This window comes from Equus asinus, chromosome 3 (assembly GCF_041296235.1).
Source record: "Equus asinus isolate D_3611 breed Donkey chromosome 3, EquAss-T2T_v2, whole genome shotgun sequence".
Classification (NCBI taxonomy): domain Eukaryota; kingdom Metazoa; phylum Chordata; class Mammalia; order Perissodactyla; family Equidae; genus Equus; species Equus asinus.
The window spans coordinates 154,347,602-154,360,370 of NC_091792.1; the positions used below are offsets into that span (position 1 = coordinate 154,347,602).

Here is a 12,769-nt window from a genome sequence, read left to right on the forward strand (position 1 = left end):
CATTCAGGCTTTTCTAGGGTTGGGTGGTCTCGAGCAATTGTCCTACCTAGTTTGTCTTCCATTTTGTCAACCATAAAACAAAGGAATTGGATTTGGGGGTCTTCAAAAGCCCTTCAATCTAGAAAGTTCTCTGATGCTATTTTCCTCTGCTTGGAAATGTCCAATGAAGGTGTTAGGCAGGAATTTGAATTAATGAGATGACTATTAAAGGATGCTAATTCTAATTAGGAAACAGTGGTTAAGAGGGGACCACAGGCGTCACACTGTTGCAATGCAATCTTCGTTCAATCACTTACTATCTGGGCGACAGGAGGTGAGATGCTTACCTCCCCCCATGCCTCAGTTTCTTCATTACCGAACAAAGGCGAGGTTGAAGGAGATCGCAGAACTAAAGTATTTAGCATGGTGCTGGCTAGCTAATAAGATCTCAACAAATGTTCATCGACATCATCATCTAGATTATGAAAATGGGAATGATTTACATTTAAATATATGTAAAAATAGCTTGATGACACTTTCCATAAACTCACTGCGATACCTCTTATGTTTTAGGAAACAAACCCACAAAGGGAAACAAGGTAAGAAAAGTCATGAAAATGCATTTGTTCCCCACTCTCTGTTTTAGAAGCATAGGACTGTTGACAATGTGAAGATATCACTTGAAAAATATATATCACTTGAAAAATATATCCTAGAAGTTTGGTTGGGATTTGTAATTTCTACTTGTAAACCAAAATATTGTTACCCATTAGCTCTGCTGAAGGAAGAATAAACTGAATTTCTAATTCTCTTTCCTTTTGCAGACTCCGTTACCACCTCCTCGGTAAGACCCTGAAAATAGAATCTTGTTTTGCTATATACTTAAATGATTAGTTTCAGAGTTTGAAAATTTCCAGAATTTGAAAAAGAGAAAAGTGAACATTTGACACTGAAAAACTAAAATGAGCCAGCCAGTGAACAAGATTAAACGAGCATTTAATCATTCATTCACAGTCGTCTATTCAATATACCTTCCCTCATCATCTCTTGACGAAAGCACTGCTTCCCATCCCTTCCTCTTTCTCTCCCTCCTATTAGTACAGAAATCTGCCAGACAGTACTGGCACTGGGAAATGTCTTCAGGAACTTGCCATGTATAAGTATATATTTATATAAGTACACGTATTTCTATATGTAGCACATACGTAAATACAAATATTGTTATATATATACGGACATGGAGGTGAGAGCCACAGACTGATTTCTTAGGCTCTGAGTGAGTCGACCACTCTGCTGTTCTCCGTGGGCCCCTTGAGCGCCTCCATCACAGTACTTATTACCCTTGCTGCTAATCTTCTCATCACTCCTCTCTCTGCCCTCCTAGAGGGGAGCAACTCCAGCCAAGGACTGTGTGTTTTTCCTCTCTGCACTCCAGCATCTACCAAAAGTGCCTAATACACTTTACAGATGAGTGGGTGAGTGAGTGAATAAATGGGCGAGTGAGGCATTCATTGACTTTCAAACATTTTCCTATTTTGGGGGCGATTTAAAAAAACTCAGGTCTTCCGGTCTGGGGTAAATGAAGGCTATCCCCGTATATTTTTTTTCAGGCCTCCTAAAACTCGAACAGGTGGCATTTGAGAAAACTAGGTCACCCTGTAAAAAATTACATCACACTCTTTAGAAAACAGAACCAAACCAAAGAACACGTTGCAGGGAGGTAGGCCTAGGCTGGTTAGGACGGTGACTATTCTGGCATTCGAAGCTGCCTGAAATGGATCGGGCTGCCCTGTGAAGCAGTGAGCATAGGGAAACTAACATTTCCAACCCAGAGCTGGGGCGCTGAGGGCAGGGCTGTGTGAAGGCTGAGTCTGAGGAGCCAACTGCACAGCACACCTTCTCAGGCCCCAGTGTGACTCTTCACACAGGCCGCCCATCACCCTTCCCAAGAAGTACCAGCCCCTGCCCCCCGAGCCGGAGAGCAGCAGGTCAGCCTTCCCTCAGAGGCACACCTTCCCTGAAGCCAAGAGACAGCCCAGGTGAGAGACTCGTTGTCGCTGCTGGTGCAATGACCAGGGAGAGTGCTGGGCAGGGAGGGTGGCAAGGACAACCAAACTGCTCACCTCTCTGAAAGGCTCCCTAGCAGCGTGGGGAGGAGCCAGTTATACATCCAGGGAAATCAGTCTTAGAAACCTGGAGTTTGATTCTTTACAGCAAACACAGCTTCTTTGTAGTAAAATGAGCTATTGAAAGAATGGTTCACTTGAGGTCTGAATTACTTGTTAAAGAAAATGTTAAACGTCTGAACAGATCAGGACTTTTTATGGAAAAACTGAAAGAGGGGTTCAGACTATTCCAGGACTGATAGTGGCCCCCAGCTTCCCATCACTCAGGCTGCAGGAGTATAACGGTGCGTGAAAACCCATTTGTCAAATACACGATTGCCTTTTTGACAAATAAATATTAAAAACCAACCTTCTGGTATTAAGTGCTGATGACAGAGCCCCACCCCCAAAGGGGTGGGGCATTTGACAGCCAGTTCCAATCACAAAACGTGACAAACGCGAATGGGCATATTTTTTCTCCAAGAGAGTTTGAATTTCCCAAATTACCTTATTTTAGAAGTCAGAACAGAGATTAGGGTTTTCCTCTTGTTCCTGCTCAGAATGAATGATGCTTTCTTACTGCAAGCTTGATTCAGCAGGTTGGGGCACCAGGCATGATTTCATTAGTAAGCATTGCTCACCAATACAGAAATTCAAAATATCATGTACATTTTGAGCTTTTATGGAAACCCGTTCATCACTGGTTCTGATGGGGGATGTTAAAAAGCCTGAAATGCCATTTCCCCCTCTTAAGTTTTTGGTGAAAGTCTCTTCGTCTTTTGGCCCTTCACAGCCCCACACAAACATACATCCTCCATGCAGCAGCCCCCTTGTCTCCTCCCTTATGCGATTGCCTCCCTCCTGGGCCCTTCTCAACTGGCGTAGCAGTGTGGGAAGCGGCGGGAGTTCTCAAGTCTCCATGCAAACTGCCCGGTTTGAAATTTAGGTTCTCCTTCTTGTGAACTGGCAGATTTGGGGCAGGGGTTCTCAACTGGGGGTGACTTTCCAGACACTGCTGACTCCCCTGAGGGCACACATTTTTGGTTGTGACAACTTGGGTGGGGGGTATTCTTCTGGCATCTAGTGGGCTGAGGCCAGGGATGCTGCTAAAATCCTGTGGTGCACAGGACAGCCCCCAGCACAAAGAACAATGAGGCTTAAGAGGTCAATCGTGCAAAGGTTGAAAAATTCTCCCTTAAGGCCAATTGCTAACCTTCTCTGAGCCCAAGCTTCTCTCAGCAGTAAAGTGAGGATAATAGTAACACCTACCACCCAAGTCATGGGCTAACATGAGAATTAAATAAGATGACTCCTGTTGAGCGCTTAACAGTGCCAGCCTCGCACATATTTACAACCAACACCTATTGTACTCATTACCTTGAGCTCTTTTCTCCTGGCACCTTTGCCACCCCAAATAATATATATGGATACAAGTCTGTCTTTTCCACCCCAGAAGGAGGGACTCAGTCATTTTGGTATGCATGCCTCCTGGCATGGTGCCTGCCACATGGTAGATGTTTGATAAATATTTTATTTCCCCCTGCAGCTTCCAAAGGGTTCTAGCCAGACTAGGAGTCACCAAATGTGTTCTATCCTGATTTCTTTTTCAAAGAGTGAGAGACTGGGAAGCAACACCAGTAACGGGCCATCAAATCCACAAAGTGGCATCATCAGAACCGGAAATCTAAGACGAAACATCCCTAAAACTCCTGATCAAATAGTCTGTTATGTTCAGAACTGGTCAAAACTCAGAGAAGTAGGAGACAGAAAATAGGACGAAAAAAATATCAAAGGTGATGAGGTTGTTTAGTATGGAGAAAAGAGGATTTCATCTTCTTTCTCTTTCTTCCTGCTGGAAAGAGCAGCATTCTGGGACCCGGGGGAGGTGGGTTTGCCTACCAGCTGAGCCTCTTCTGGCTGTATAATTTCAGAAAGCTCTTCAACAGCTCTGAGTCCTGCTTTCCTTATTTGTAAAAAGAAAATAACCATCCCCATGTGGTAGAATTCTAGCGAGGAGGTATGCAGTTTTTCTCAAGTGCCTGGGATAATATCTGTCACAGTACAGGAAAGAAGAGAGAAAAACACTTAAACAGCATCTCCCATCTGTCCCCAGCAGAATTAGGTACCCATAACCCTATTTTTTCTTGAAATCGAGGCTATATATTGTAGTGCAATGTTTCTCATCCTGGCTTTACATTAAAAGAATTAGGAAACCTTTTTAGAAAGTACTATTCCCGAGTGTCTGTTTTAATTGCTCTGAGACATGGAACCAGGCCTCACTATTTTTTAAAGCTCCTCCAGGTGAATCTACCAGGGCTAAGAACCCAGAGACATCCAGGTTCTAGGAATAGATCTGCCACTAAAGCCTGGAAGATTCTTAGGACTTACCTGTCTGTGCCCAGACTTCTCATGGCTAGAATAATGCCACCGTGACCTCCAGCTGCGTCCCTCTGCAGTCTGCATCTCATGAGTCTCCTGTGCAGCGACCTTACCGGCGTTGGAATCTTAAGAAGTTTGCACTTCCTATCTCTGGGGTCTCTGTAGTTATAGTTTACATTTGTTTAATCATTTTTAGATGTGATGAGAACTGTGCTGGTCTTTTCACTCCAAACACCTCCAGAGGGTAATTACATCTCATCTCATTGAATCTTTCCAGCAGCCCTATAAAGTATGGTTTTTCTAAGGCTTGGAAGGCTAAAGTGCCCAGCCCAGTGGATGGCATATGGTAGGTGCCTGGTAAAACCACTTCCCTACCCATTGGGCCCAGATGGTCACTAAGATTCAGAGAAGTTAGGTGACATGGTCAAAGTTATAGGGTTTGTATGTGACTATTAAAGTGGCAAAAATATGCAAAGCCTGTGCAAGACCCTGGGAATGCCATGAGTTTTGCTTTAGGAAGAGAGCTTTCAAATTCATTTTCAGTTGGTCCCCACATAGGTACTCAGATGGCCAGTACTGATGACACAAGTCACATGTAAACAACCACACGAGGCTAGATTCACTTTCTCTGAAAACAGAAGGAACACTGGAGATCTGAGCCAACGTTCGAAGCACAGCTCCTGCTCCTTTCCTAATAGCTGCTCCGTGGGCCTGGGGAGATGAATTGCCCTCCCTAAGGGGAGGCGGTGATTTACATCTGGCAATCAACTGCATCAATTGAAGGCGCCCGACAGCTGCAGCCCTTGACAATTGGCTGTGCTCACCCGGAATGGTGGCTGTGGTTCCTGCTATTGTGTTTCAGCCCCCGTTTGTCTCCGCCAGCTCTGCCATTCTCTATTTTAGAGCTGAGTCTTGGCTTTACAAAACAATTGCTGAATCAAAGCACTTCAGTTAGGGAAAATGCCACTTAGATCATTCCTTGACAACTCAAAACTAGAAGAAAACTTTGATATTTGGGGGATGTCGTTTGGACATTCTCGACCATTTGTGTAACATTATTATGATTTTTACAATATCCATGTAATATTTTTTGCTCAGCTCATTTTTTTTACTTAAGTAAATTTATTTAAAAGGGAAACATATTATTACCATAAGTAACTGCAACACGACAGTTTCAGACCCAGCTTTGAGCCTGGGGAATTTTCTCTGTTAAAAAGGGAAGAGAAGTAAATGTTTCCTTGTGTTAAGGACGCCCTAACCTCCACCCTGCAACTCTCCTTGACATAATGAGAAAGAGATTAAAAAGGAAGAACTTTCCAACCATTTATCTATTGTTATTTTAATACCATGTGACATGCACCAAATAAAATCATCCGGAGTAATCATAAGAGTGATTGACATTTGCTGACCTCTAGCAACTCACTGGGCCCGTTTTGGAGTCTTTTGGGCACATTAACTCATTTCAACCCACAACAGCTCCGTGAGGAAAGCAGGATTACAATCCCCAATTTACTGATGAGGACACAGAAATGCAGAGAGGCTCTTGAGACACCACATTCCTTTATGCTTCAGCAAACTCAGAGGCCCAAGGCGCTGTGTTCAGCCAAAATATAATTTAAATAAAGGGCCTGATATTTAACTAACAAAATACCTATTTACCTTGTATGGTTTTCCCTTTTCAAGAGGGATGCTGGCACCACATCAGTTCAAGAAGTCTCAGTGGCAAAAATGTATATTGTGATGATTTGGAAAGTGAAAAAAAAAATCTTTATAGATATCGAGAAACCATGATCCTTTAAAAGAAAGTATGGATCACAAACATATACAAATTTGCATTTATGAATGGAAATTATTGATTTTAAAGTGTGAACTTTATCATTATTATTATAGTTTTGCAAGATGTTGCCATTGGGGGAAACCGGGTGAAGGGCACTCGGAATCTCTCTGTAATATTTCTTACAGCTGCATGAGAGCTACAATTATCTCAGAACAGAGAGCTTAATTTAACAAAACTATTAGAAGTGTTCTGCAGGTAGAAGGTGTTCTTTTATTCCAAATAGCTTTCACATATATTATATCATGAGAACCTTAATCAACCCTCTTCATTACTGTCGGGATTTACCCATTTTACAGGTGGGAAAACTAGAGAAAGAATTTCACTTATCGAGAGTGACAGAGCTCATAGATGGCAGAGCAAGGATTCAAATGCAATTCATTTAAAACTAAGCCAAAAACTAAGGGAGGCTGACGAAGGGTTACTTTTATAGTAAAAGGTATTATCCTCAAATGCACACTGAGTACCTATTATGCGCGGAAAGGGATGTGGGAAAACTTGTTCTCTGCAGTCAATCACCATGCTTTACTGGCCTTCTCCAGCAACAGAACCTGGGAAAACTTATGAGTTGAAAGATGCTCTCAGAGAGGCAATGTGGTGCTGTGGGGAGGAGGCCAGAGTCCCCGCCCTTTTCTGCCATTGTGTGACTTTATGCAGGTCTCTCTGTCTTCAGAAATCTCATTTAAGAGATGCCCTTCCCCCCTCCCCCTAAGCCCGAAGCCTTTGTTTCACAGGTGAGGGGAGCAACTGACTTATGGAGTCTTGTCAACATGGGCATTTCAGTGCCAAAAGATGCCTGTTGTGCCCAGAAAGGATTTCCTACAATTACTTTAAAAACCCAATTTTTTAAAGTTACCAATTGCAATGCCTAGCTTCACTGGAACCTCCAATTTCCATCTGTAAAGTTATTGCTGTACTAATAAATCAAGTGATTTTATCTAAACAGAAAGACAGTCACTCTGCTCGTCACATTAGACAGGTTAAGGAATCTCAGACAATAAGCCTTATTGAAAAACTCAGTTAAATCTCCTCAAACATTTGAAATATCTTGATACAGTTCACTTGCTTGATTTTTAAGTATTTCTAATACTAGCAGGCAAGGTCTAAAGTCTTATCAGGCAAAACTTTAACAATTCTTGTAAATCTAATAAGGTAAATGTATAAATATGGAAAAATTTAAGTTCTCAAACAATTCGAACTCTTTACAAACAAGAGTCGAACATAGCTTGGCTCTAGTAACTTAAAGTCACAAGTCTAACATCAATTATACATTTTAAATTGAAGCCACACGGCCAATCTTTCAGTATTCCTAAGATGCCAGAGTCTCTCAAACTTTGAGAACATTGAGATTAGCCTCAATTTAACCCCCAAATAATTAATACTATGGATGTCTGTTCTATTTTATTACTTCTAATCAGATCTCTTTATCTTCTCACTTGCCCCATTAAAAGGGGGAGGCAGGACACAGATGTACTGCCTCAGATGAACTGATGACACAAGTTAAAAAATGTGGCACTTCAGCACACTTGCCTATTGCTTGGAGGTCGGAGACCAGAATACGTCATCAAGCACTATGTGCTCTGGGATCATCTTACCTGATATGGACAGACCTTGATAATCTAGGTCAACAGCTTTCAACTGAGATGGGTGTCGCAGCCTTAATCTTCCGGCATTTCTTCAGTTCTCGTCTTCTCACCAATGCGCCTGTCACCTCCACTCCCTCTGTAGTCTCCTCCTCTGACTTTGACCACATTCTAACCATGGTGTCCACTAGATGCCCAACATTTTAATTTTTATCTCTAGCAATTCTCACAATAACCCTCTAAGATGAATACCCTTGAGGCCATTTTGCAGATGAGAAAAATGAGGTTTAGAGAGGTTAATTTCACTGTCAATATATGCGAAAGGCTTAGAGCTTATTCTGGGACCTGTCCAATGTCCACGTTATCAAATTCCATGCTGAATTCTTTCCCTCTCATTCACTTTCATGTTTTTTTGGTCTCACATCTCCTTTCATGATCAGCATCCTTTCTCTCACACGTGCCTTTCTGGGATCCCACTGTAGCTGACAACTTCATATTTAAAACTCTTTACACTTCCTCAAAGCAAAAAACTAAGGGCTTTAAAATCAAGGCACTAAGAGCAGCTCTGACTGTGCTAACCAAACTTGACACGGAAAACCAAATGTGGGGAGAAATGATGTTATTTAAATTCTCCTAAGATGAGAAGCAAGTTTATTCATGTCCTTTCTGTCACCACCTTTTACATTGGCTCATAACTTCTTCTTTTGCTTAGAAAATTATGAGAAAAATCACCTGGCTTTAGCTTTATAGAACAGTAATAAATATCACCCTGGACTATGGGCTGTTAATCTGGCAATGAAAATGTAATCAAAGGTTTTTAAGGGCTCAGAATGGTTTTATCTTGATCATTATGAATTGTACTTTATGTAACACCATATTTCTTTGCCTTGCAGGCAGATAAGCTTAAAGAACTTAAGCGAGGTAAGCAGCGATTTTGTCCTAGGAAACAAAGAAGGAAATTTTTATGCATTGATGTCTGCAATGACAAGATACTATTTGCTTCACATACTTATCACACTGAATTATCATAATAGCTATGCTCAAAATGTATTATCCCTGTCTCAAAGGTGAGAAAAGTCAAGTAAAACAAGTTAGGGTGGAGATTTTAAACCAATGTCCTATTTTGCCAGCATATTCAGTGTTTACTGGTACAGTGAAGAGAAGAGCATGCCCAGATCCCATGAAAGATATAGTCTCCACTGATGGCTTCCAGGCCCCAGCATTACAGAAATAAAATGGGGGAAATTGTATTATACCTTGCTATTTGTCCTTCACAAGAAAGACAGGACTGCACAGTAGAAGAAACATGAGATACAGAGTCACACAGACTGGGTTTGAATCCTGCTCTGCCACCTACTACTTTCTTGAACTTTGGCAAGTCCCAGTACCCCAAGCCCACCCCCAGTTCTGTTTTCCCAACCATAAAATAGAGATGAGTACACTCAGCTCTGCAAAGTTGTTGTGATAAAGTCAAAGTCAGTTAAAGTAAGCACATAAATGACCAGGTGAGAAGGAGAGGTTCCATAAATGGCCTGGAAGCCAGGTAAGATGCTATCTTAGAGACCCCGTTGGTATTTAGTTCCGTAAGCCCCCAAAGAAGAAATTCCTTAAGAAGATGGTGAGTCCACTAGGACTGATGGAAAGTTTCTGTCCAACAACACGGGTGGCCTCACCTCACTCTCACTGGCCTCCTAGGGATTTGGTTCTTGTCTTAGTAGCTACCTGTGCTCTTCTTTCTAGACTATATGGTTGACTTCTTTTCTTTCTTTTTTCTTTTTTGGCCTTATGAGAATGCTAAAATCAAAAATCACATTTCTAGCTTGTCACTCAAACAAGACATTTATTACCTCTAATCCATAAGACAATGACATCAAGGAGGATAACACACGACTGCTGAATGAGAGGGCCAGCCCTGGTTTCATTCAGGACTTCATCCTGCTCACCCTCTTCTGAGAGTTGTTGGACTGTCCGGGTGCCACCAGGAAGGAGGAAGTTGGGGATGGTATTCTGCTGCTGGGGGAACCCACACGTCTAAAGGGATTCCACCCCTTTCTTCCCATGGGTCGGAGTTATGCATCCCAAGTAGAAGGTGCCTGCCACTCAAGATGACGTACAGTCCATCACTCATTTGTCAGTCTGAAGGAACAATAGGACCCCAATCACAAACAAGCAAGAAGGAAAAGGGGAGGTCAGTCTTAGACAGCAGGGATCATGCAAGACTGTTTATTTTCCTTGCAACTTTGGTTGGCATTCTGCTAGAAGTCAATACCATCTAAAGAACAACAAGGCCCAGTGGAAAAACACATTCTTCCTCCTTATCTTTTGCCAAGACACTTCCTCATTGTTTGTCTGGGCTGAGAGTCAAGGCCATTTCTCCACCAGAGAAGCCCATCTCCTAAGGCAAATGCCATGCTCGTGTGTGTTAACTGCTTGCTCGATTTTATCTTGTGGACCAGAATCCATTCCAGCAGAAATGATGTGCTACCTGCCCCAACTCAAATTCACAGAGTGCTTTACAGTTTTCAAGGAGAGTAGAAACTCATTATCTCATTTAATTCTCCAAAAACCTGAAGAGAAAAAGAGGTGGCAAGACTTGCAGAGTTCCCACAGCTGGCAGAAGATAGGACCAGCCCCAGAAAGCCCAAAGTTAGGGTCTACTCCCCACGTCTATGACTCTCTGACTTAGAAAATTCAGAGACAACTTTAGGCTAAGATAGTGAAAAAAAGAAGAAGGAAGAAAGGAAAGGTGGAAAGGAGAATGGGAGGGTGGAAAATAATAAAGAAGACATTACTATTTAACTTGAATATGTTTATTCTCTAATAACGTTAAGAAACTAGAGAGATTTCACTCCACTTTTCTAATTACATTTGATTTTAAATTCCAAGGCCTCAAGCTAAAAGTTGGCTGGGTCTCAATTAAATAAAACAACTGCTCTGCCAGACGGACGGCTTCTGTGCCGTATTTACAGCCCTGCTCCCCTTCCCTCGGACAAGCCTGAGAACCACAGCCGCATCTGATTGAGCACTTTGAACTGCCAGTTCAAAGTCCTGAGGAAGACTCAGTGGGAAGACTTTCAAACCACTTGTTAGAATGGATGCGTTACCCTTTTTACTTAGCCTAGAGATTTGCCTTGATTTGCTGTCCGCGATAAACTGTATGTCTTCTTTGCAGAACCCTAGGGAATGCCAAGGTCTTTGAAACAAAACGGCTTGTCTGTTGGCTAGGTTCAGACAAGATGTACAATGCATCTCTAAGCTATGTATTGCTAAAGCTTTCTTATCTATGAAGCCAACGTGAGGCACGAGACCTCGGCTCCGGGGCCAGTTCAGCCACAAGATAACTGTTGCAATCTGGGGAAATGTACCACTCTTTAGACCTCGTCTGCAGACCACTGGCTTTAACTTTTCATGGAACTCAGACCCCTTCGAAAATTTGCTGAAAGGTGTAATAAAGCAGAAAAAAATGCACATATTTACAGAGGAAAAAATTCATTTTTAATTTCAGAAGTTTCAAGGACCCCGCTAGGCCATCCAAGGACCTCTTCTGTCTCCCACGTTATGAAGCTGTGGTCTAAATGATACCCAAGGTCCTCCCCGGCTGATGCAATGCATGAAATGGACTTTGGAAAATTACTTGAAGTGAAGTAATCTTACCTTCAACAAATACTTTACCTCTTGTAAGGTATTTTGCTTCTTTAAGAGTAGAGTAGGGCCCAAGGATATGCATCCGATAAGCACATAGATTTTCATGATGAAGGATGATCAGGAATTCTACCACTGCTAAGGAAAGGAAGAGAAAGGAAATGTCTGGGGAGATAAATGGCTGTATTTAAAAAGAATAACGTGAATATTTTCATGCTCATTTTTTAAAATAAAAATTTCAGATCAGGTATAAAGAAAGAAAATTAACCATAGCCTCATCACTTAAACACAATCTCTATTAAGATTTTATCATATTTCTTCAAATCCTTTTTTCTACACACACACACCCACACACACACCTGCACGTAAATATATCATGAACCCAGTTTTATCCTGAACTTTTAATGGAACATTGAGACATACTTATAGAATGGTCTTATTCCATACTCTACATCAGCATTTACAATGCATTTGTAATATTCCAGTAAGTGAGTATAGCACCAATAATTATTTAATGGCTCTCACTATGGGCATGTGGATTGTTTGCAGTGTTTTGACAATATAAGTAATTTTATACTAGACATCTTTGTACATGGAACTTGTCCAGATGTCAGGTTGCTTTCTTAGAAGAAGAGCCTCATCGATGGAATTGCTGGGAGAAGAATAAGAGTGTTTCGAAGGCTCTTGACAGCTGGGGTTAGATTGCTTTCCAACAGAGTCAGCGCAGTTGGTAGTCCCACCAGCAGACCGTATACTCGCCAGTTACATCACACAGAGTATAAAATTTTGATTTTTGCTCAGTCTTTTGGAGAATTATTTGTAGATTTTTTAAAATTCTAAACTAACAAAAATTTTGCCCAAACTCTACTAGCCAACTGCTCTAAAACATACATGTAAATCATATTTTATGTTAAACATAAAATGTAAAATCCTCTATCACCAAGAGTTATTCATTGTTATTATTATTTTTTTTTAATACAGGTCCTTGGAACAGAGAAAGGTAACTGTTTACATTTGTTTTCTTCTCCTAATGTCATTAGGTTAAGTTCTGTTAACAGATTTATAGTGTTGGTCATTTTTTAAAAGGATTGATAGTTTCAGAGCATGAGCTATACGGTCACGTGTGTGTGTGCATGACAAGATCCAGATGGATCCAGGACGTCATAGTCTATTCAAGAGTCCTCCAGTCTAACCTGGTGATTTAAATTAGAGGTAGGCCAGAGGGCTTTCTTCACCCACAGGCTACT

The 12,769-nt window shown here is 41.6% G+C and overlaps 1 protein-coding gene across 6 annotated transcripts in view; it reads left to right on the plus strand.

The window, feature by feature from the left end:
- The window catches only part of CLNK (cytokine dependent hematopoietic cell linker), a 153,912-nt gene that overhangs the window by 115,202 nt on the left and 25,941 nt on the right, over positions 1 to 12,769 (plus strand). For 4 of the 6 annotated variants that reach the window (XM_070506223.1, XM_070506226.1, XM_070506225.1 and 1 more), the window contains 5 exons: positions 553 to 578; positions 804 to 823; positions 1,908 to 2,018; positions 8,774 to 8,801; positions 12,504 to 12,522. In XM_070506223.1, the coding sequence (XP_070362324.1) occupies positions 553 to 578; positions 804 to 823; positions 1,908 to 2,018; positions 8,774 to 8,801; positions 12,504 to 12,522 (204 nt within the window). The remainder of the gene's footprint in view (positions 1 to 552; positions 579 to 803; positions 824 to 1,907; positions 2,019 to 8,773; positions 8,802 to 12,503; positions 12,523 to 12,769) is intronic. The other 2 variants (XM_070506224.1, XM_044767817.2) reach the window with 1 other exon arrangement.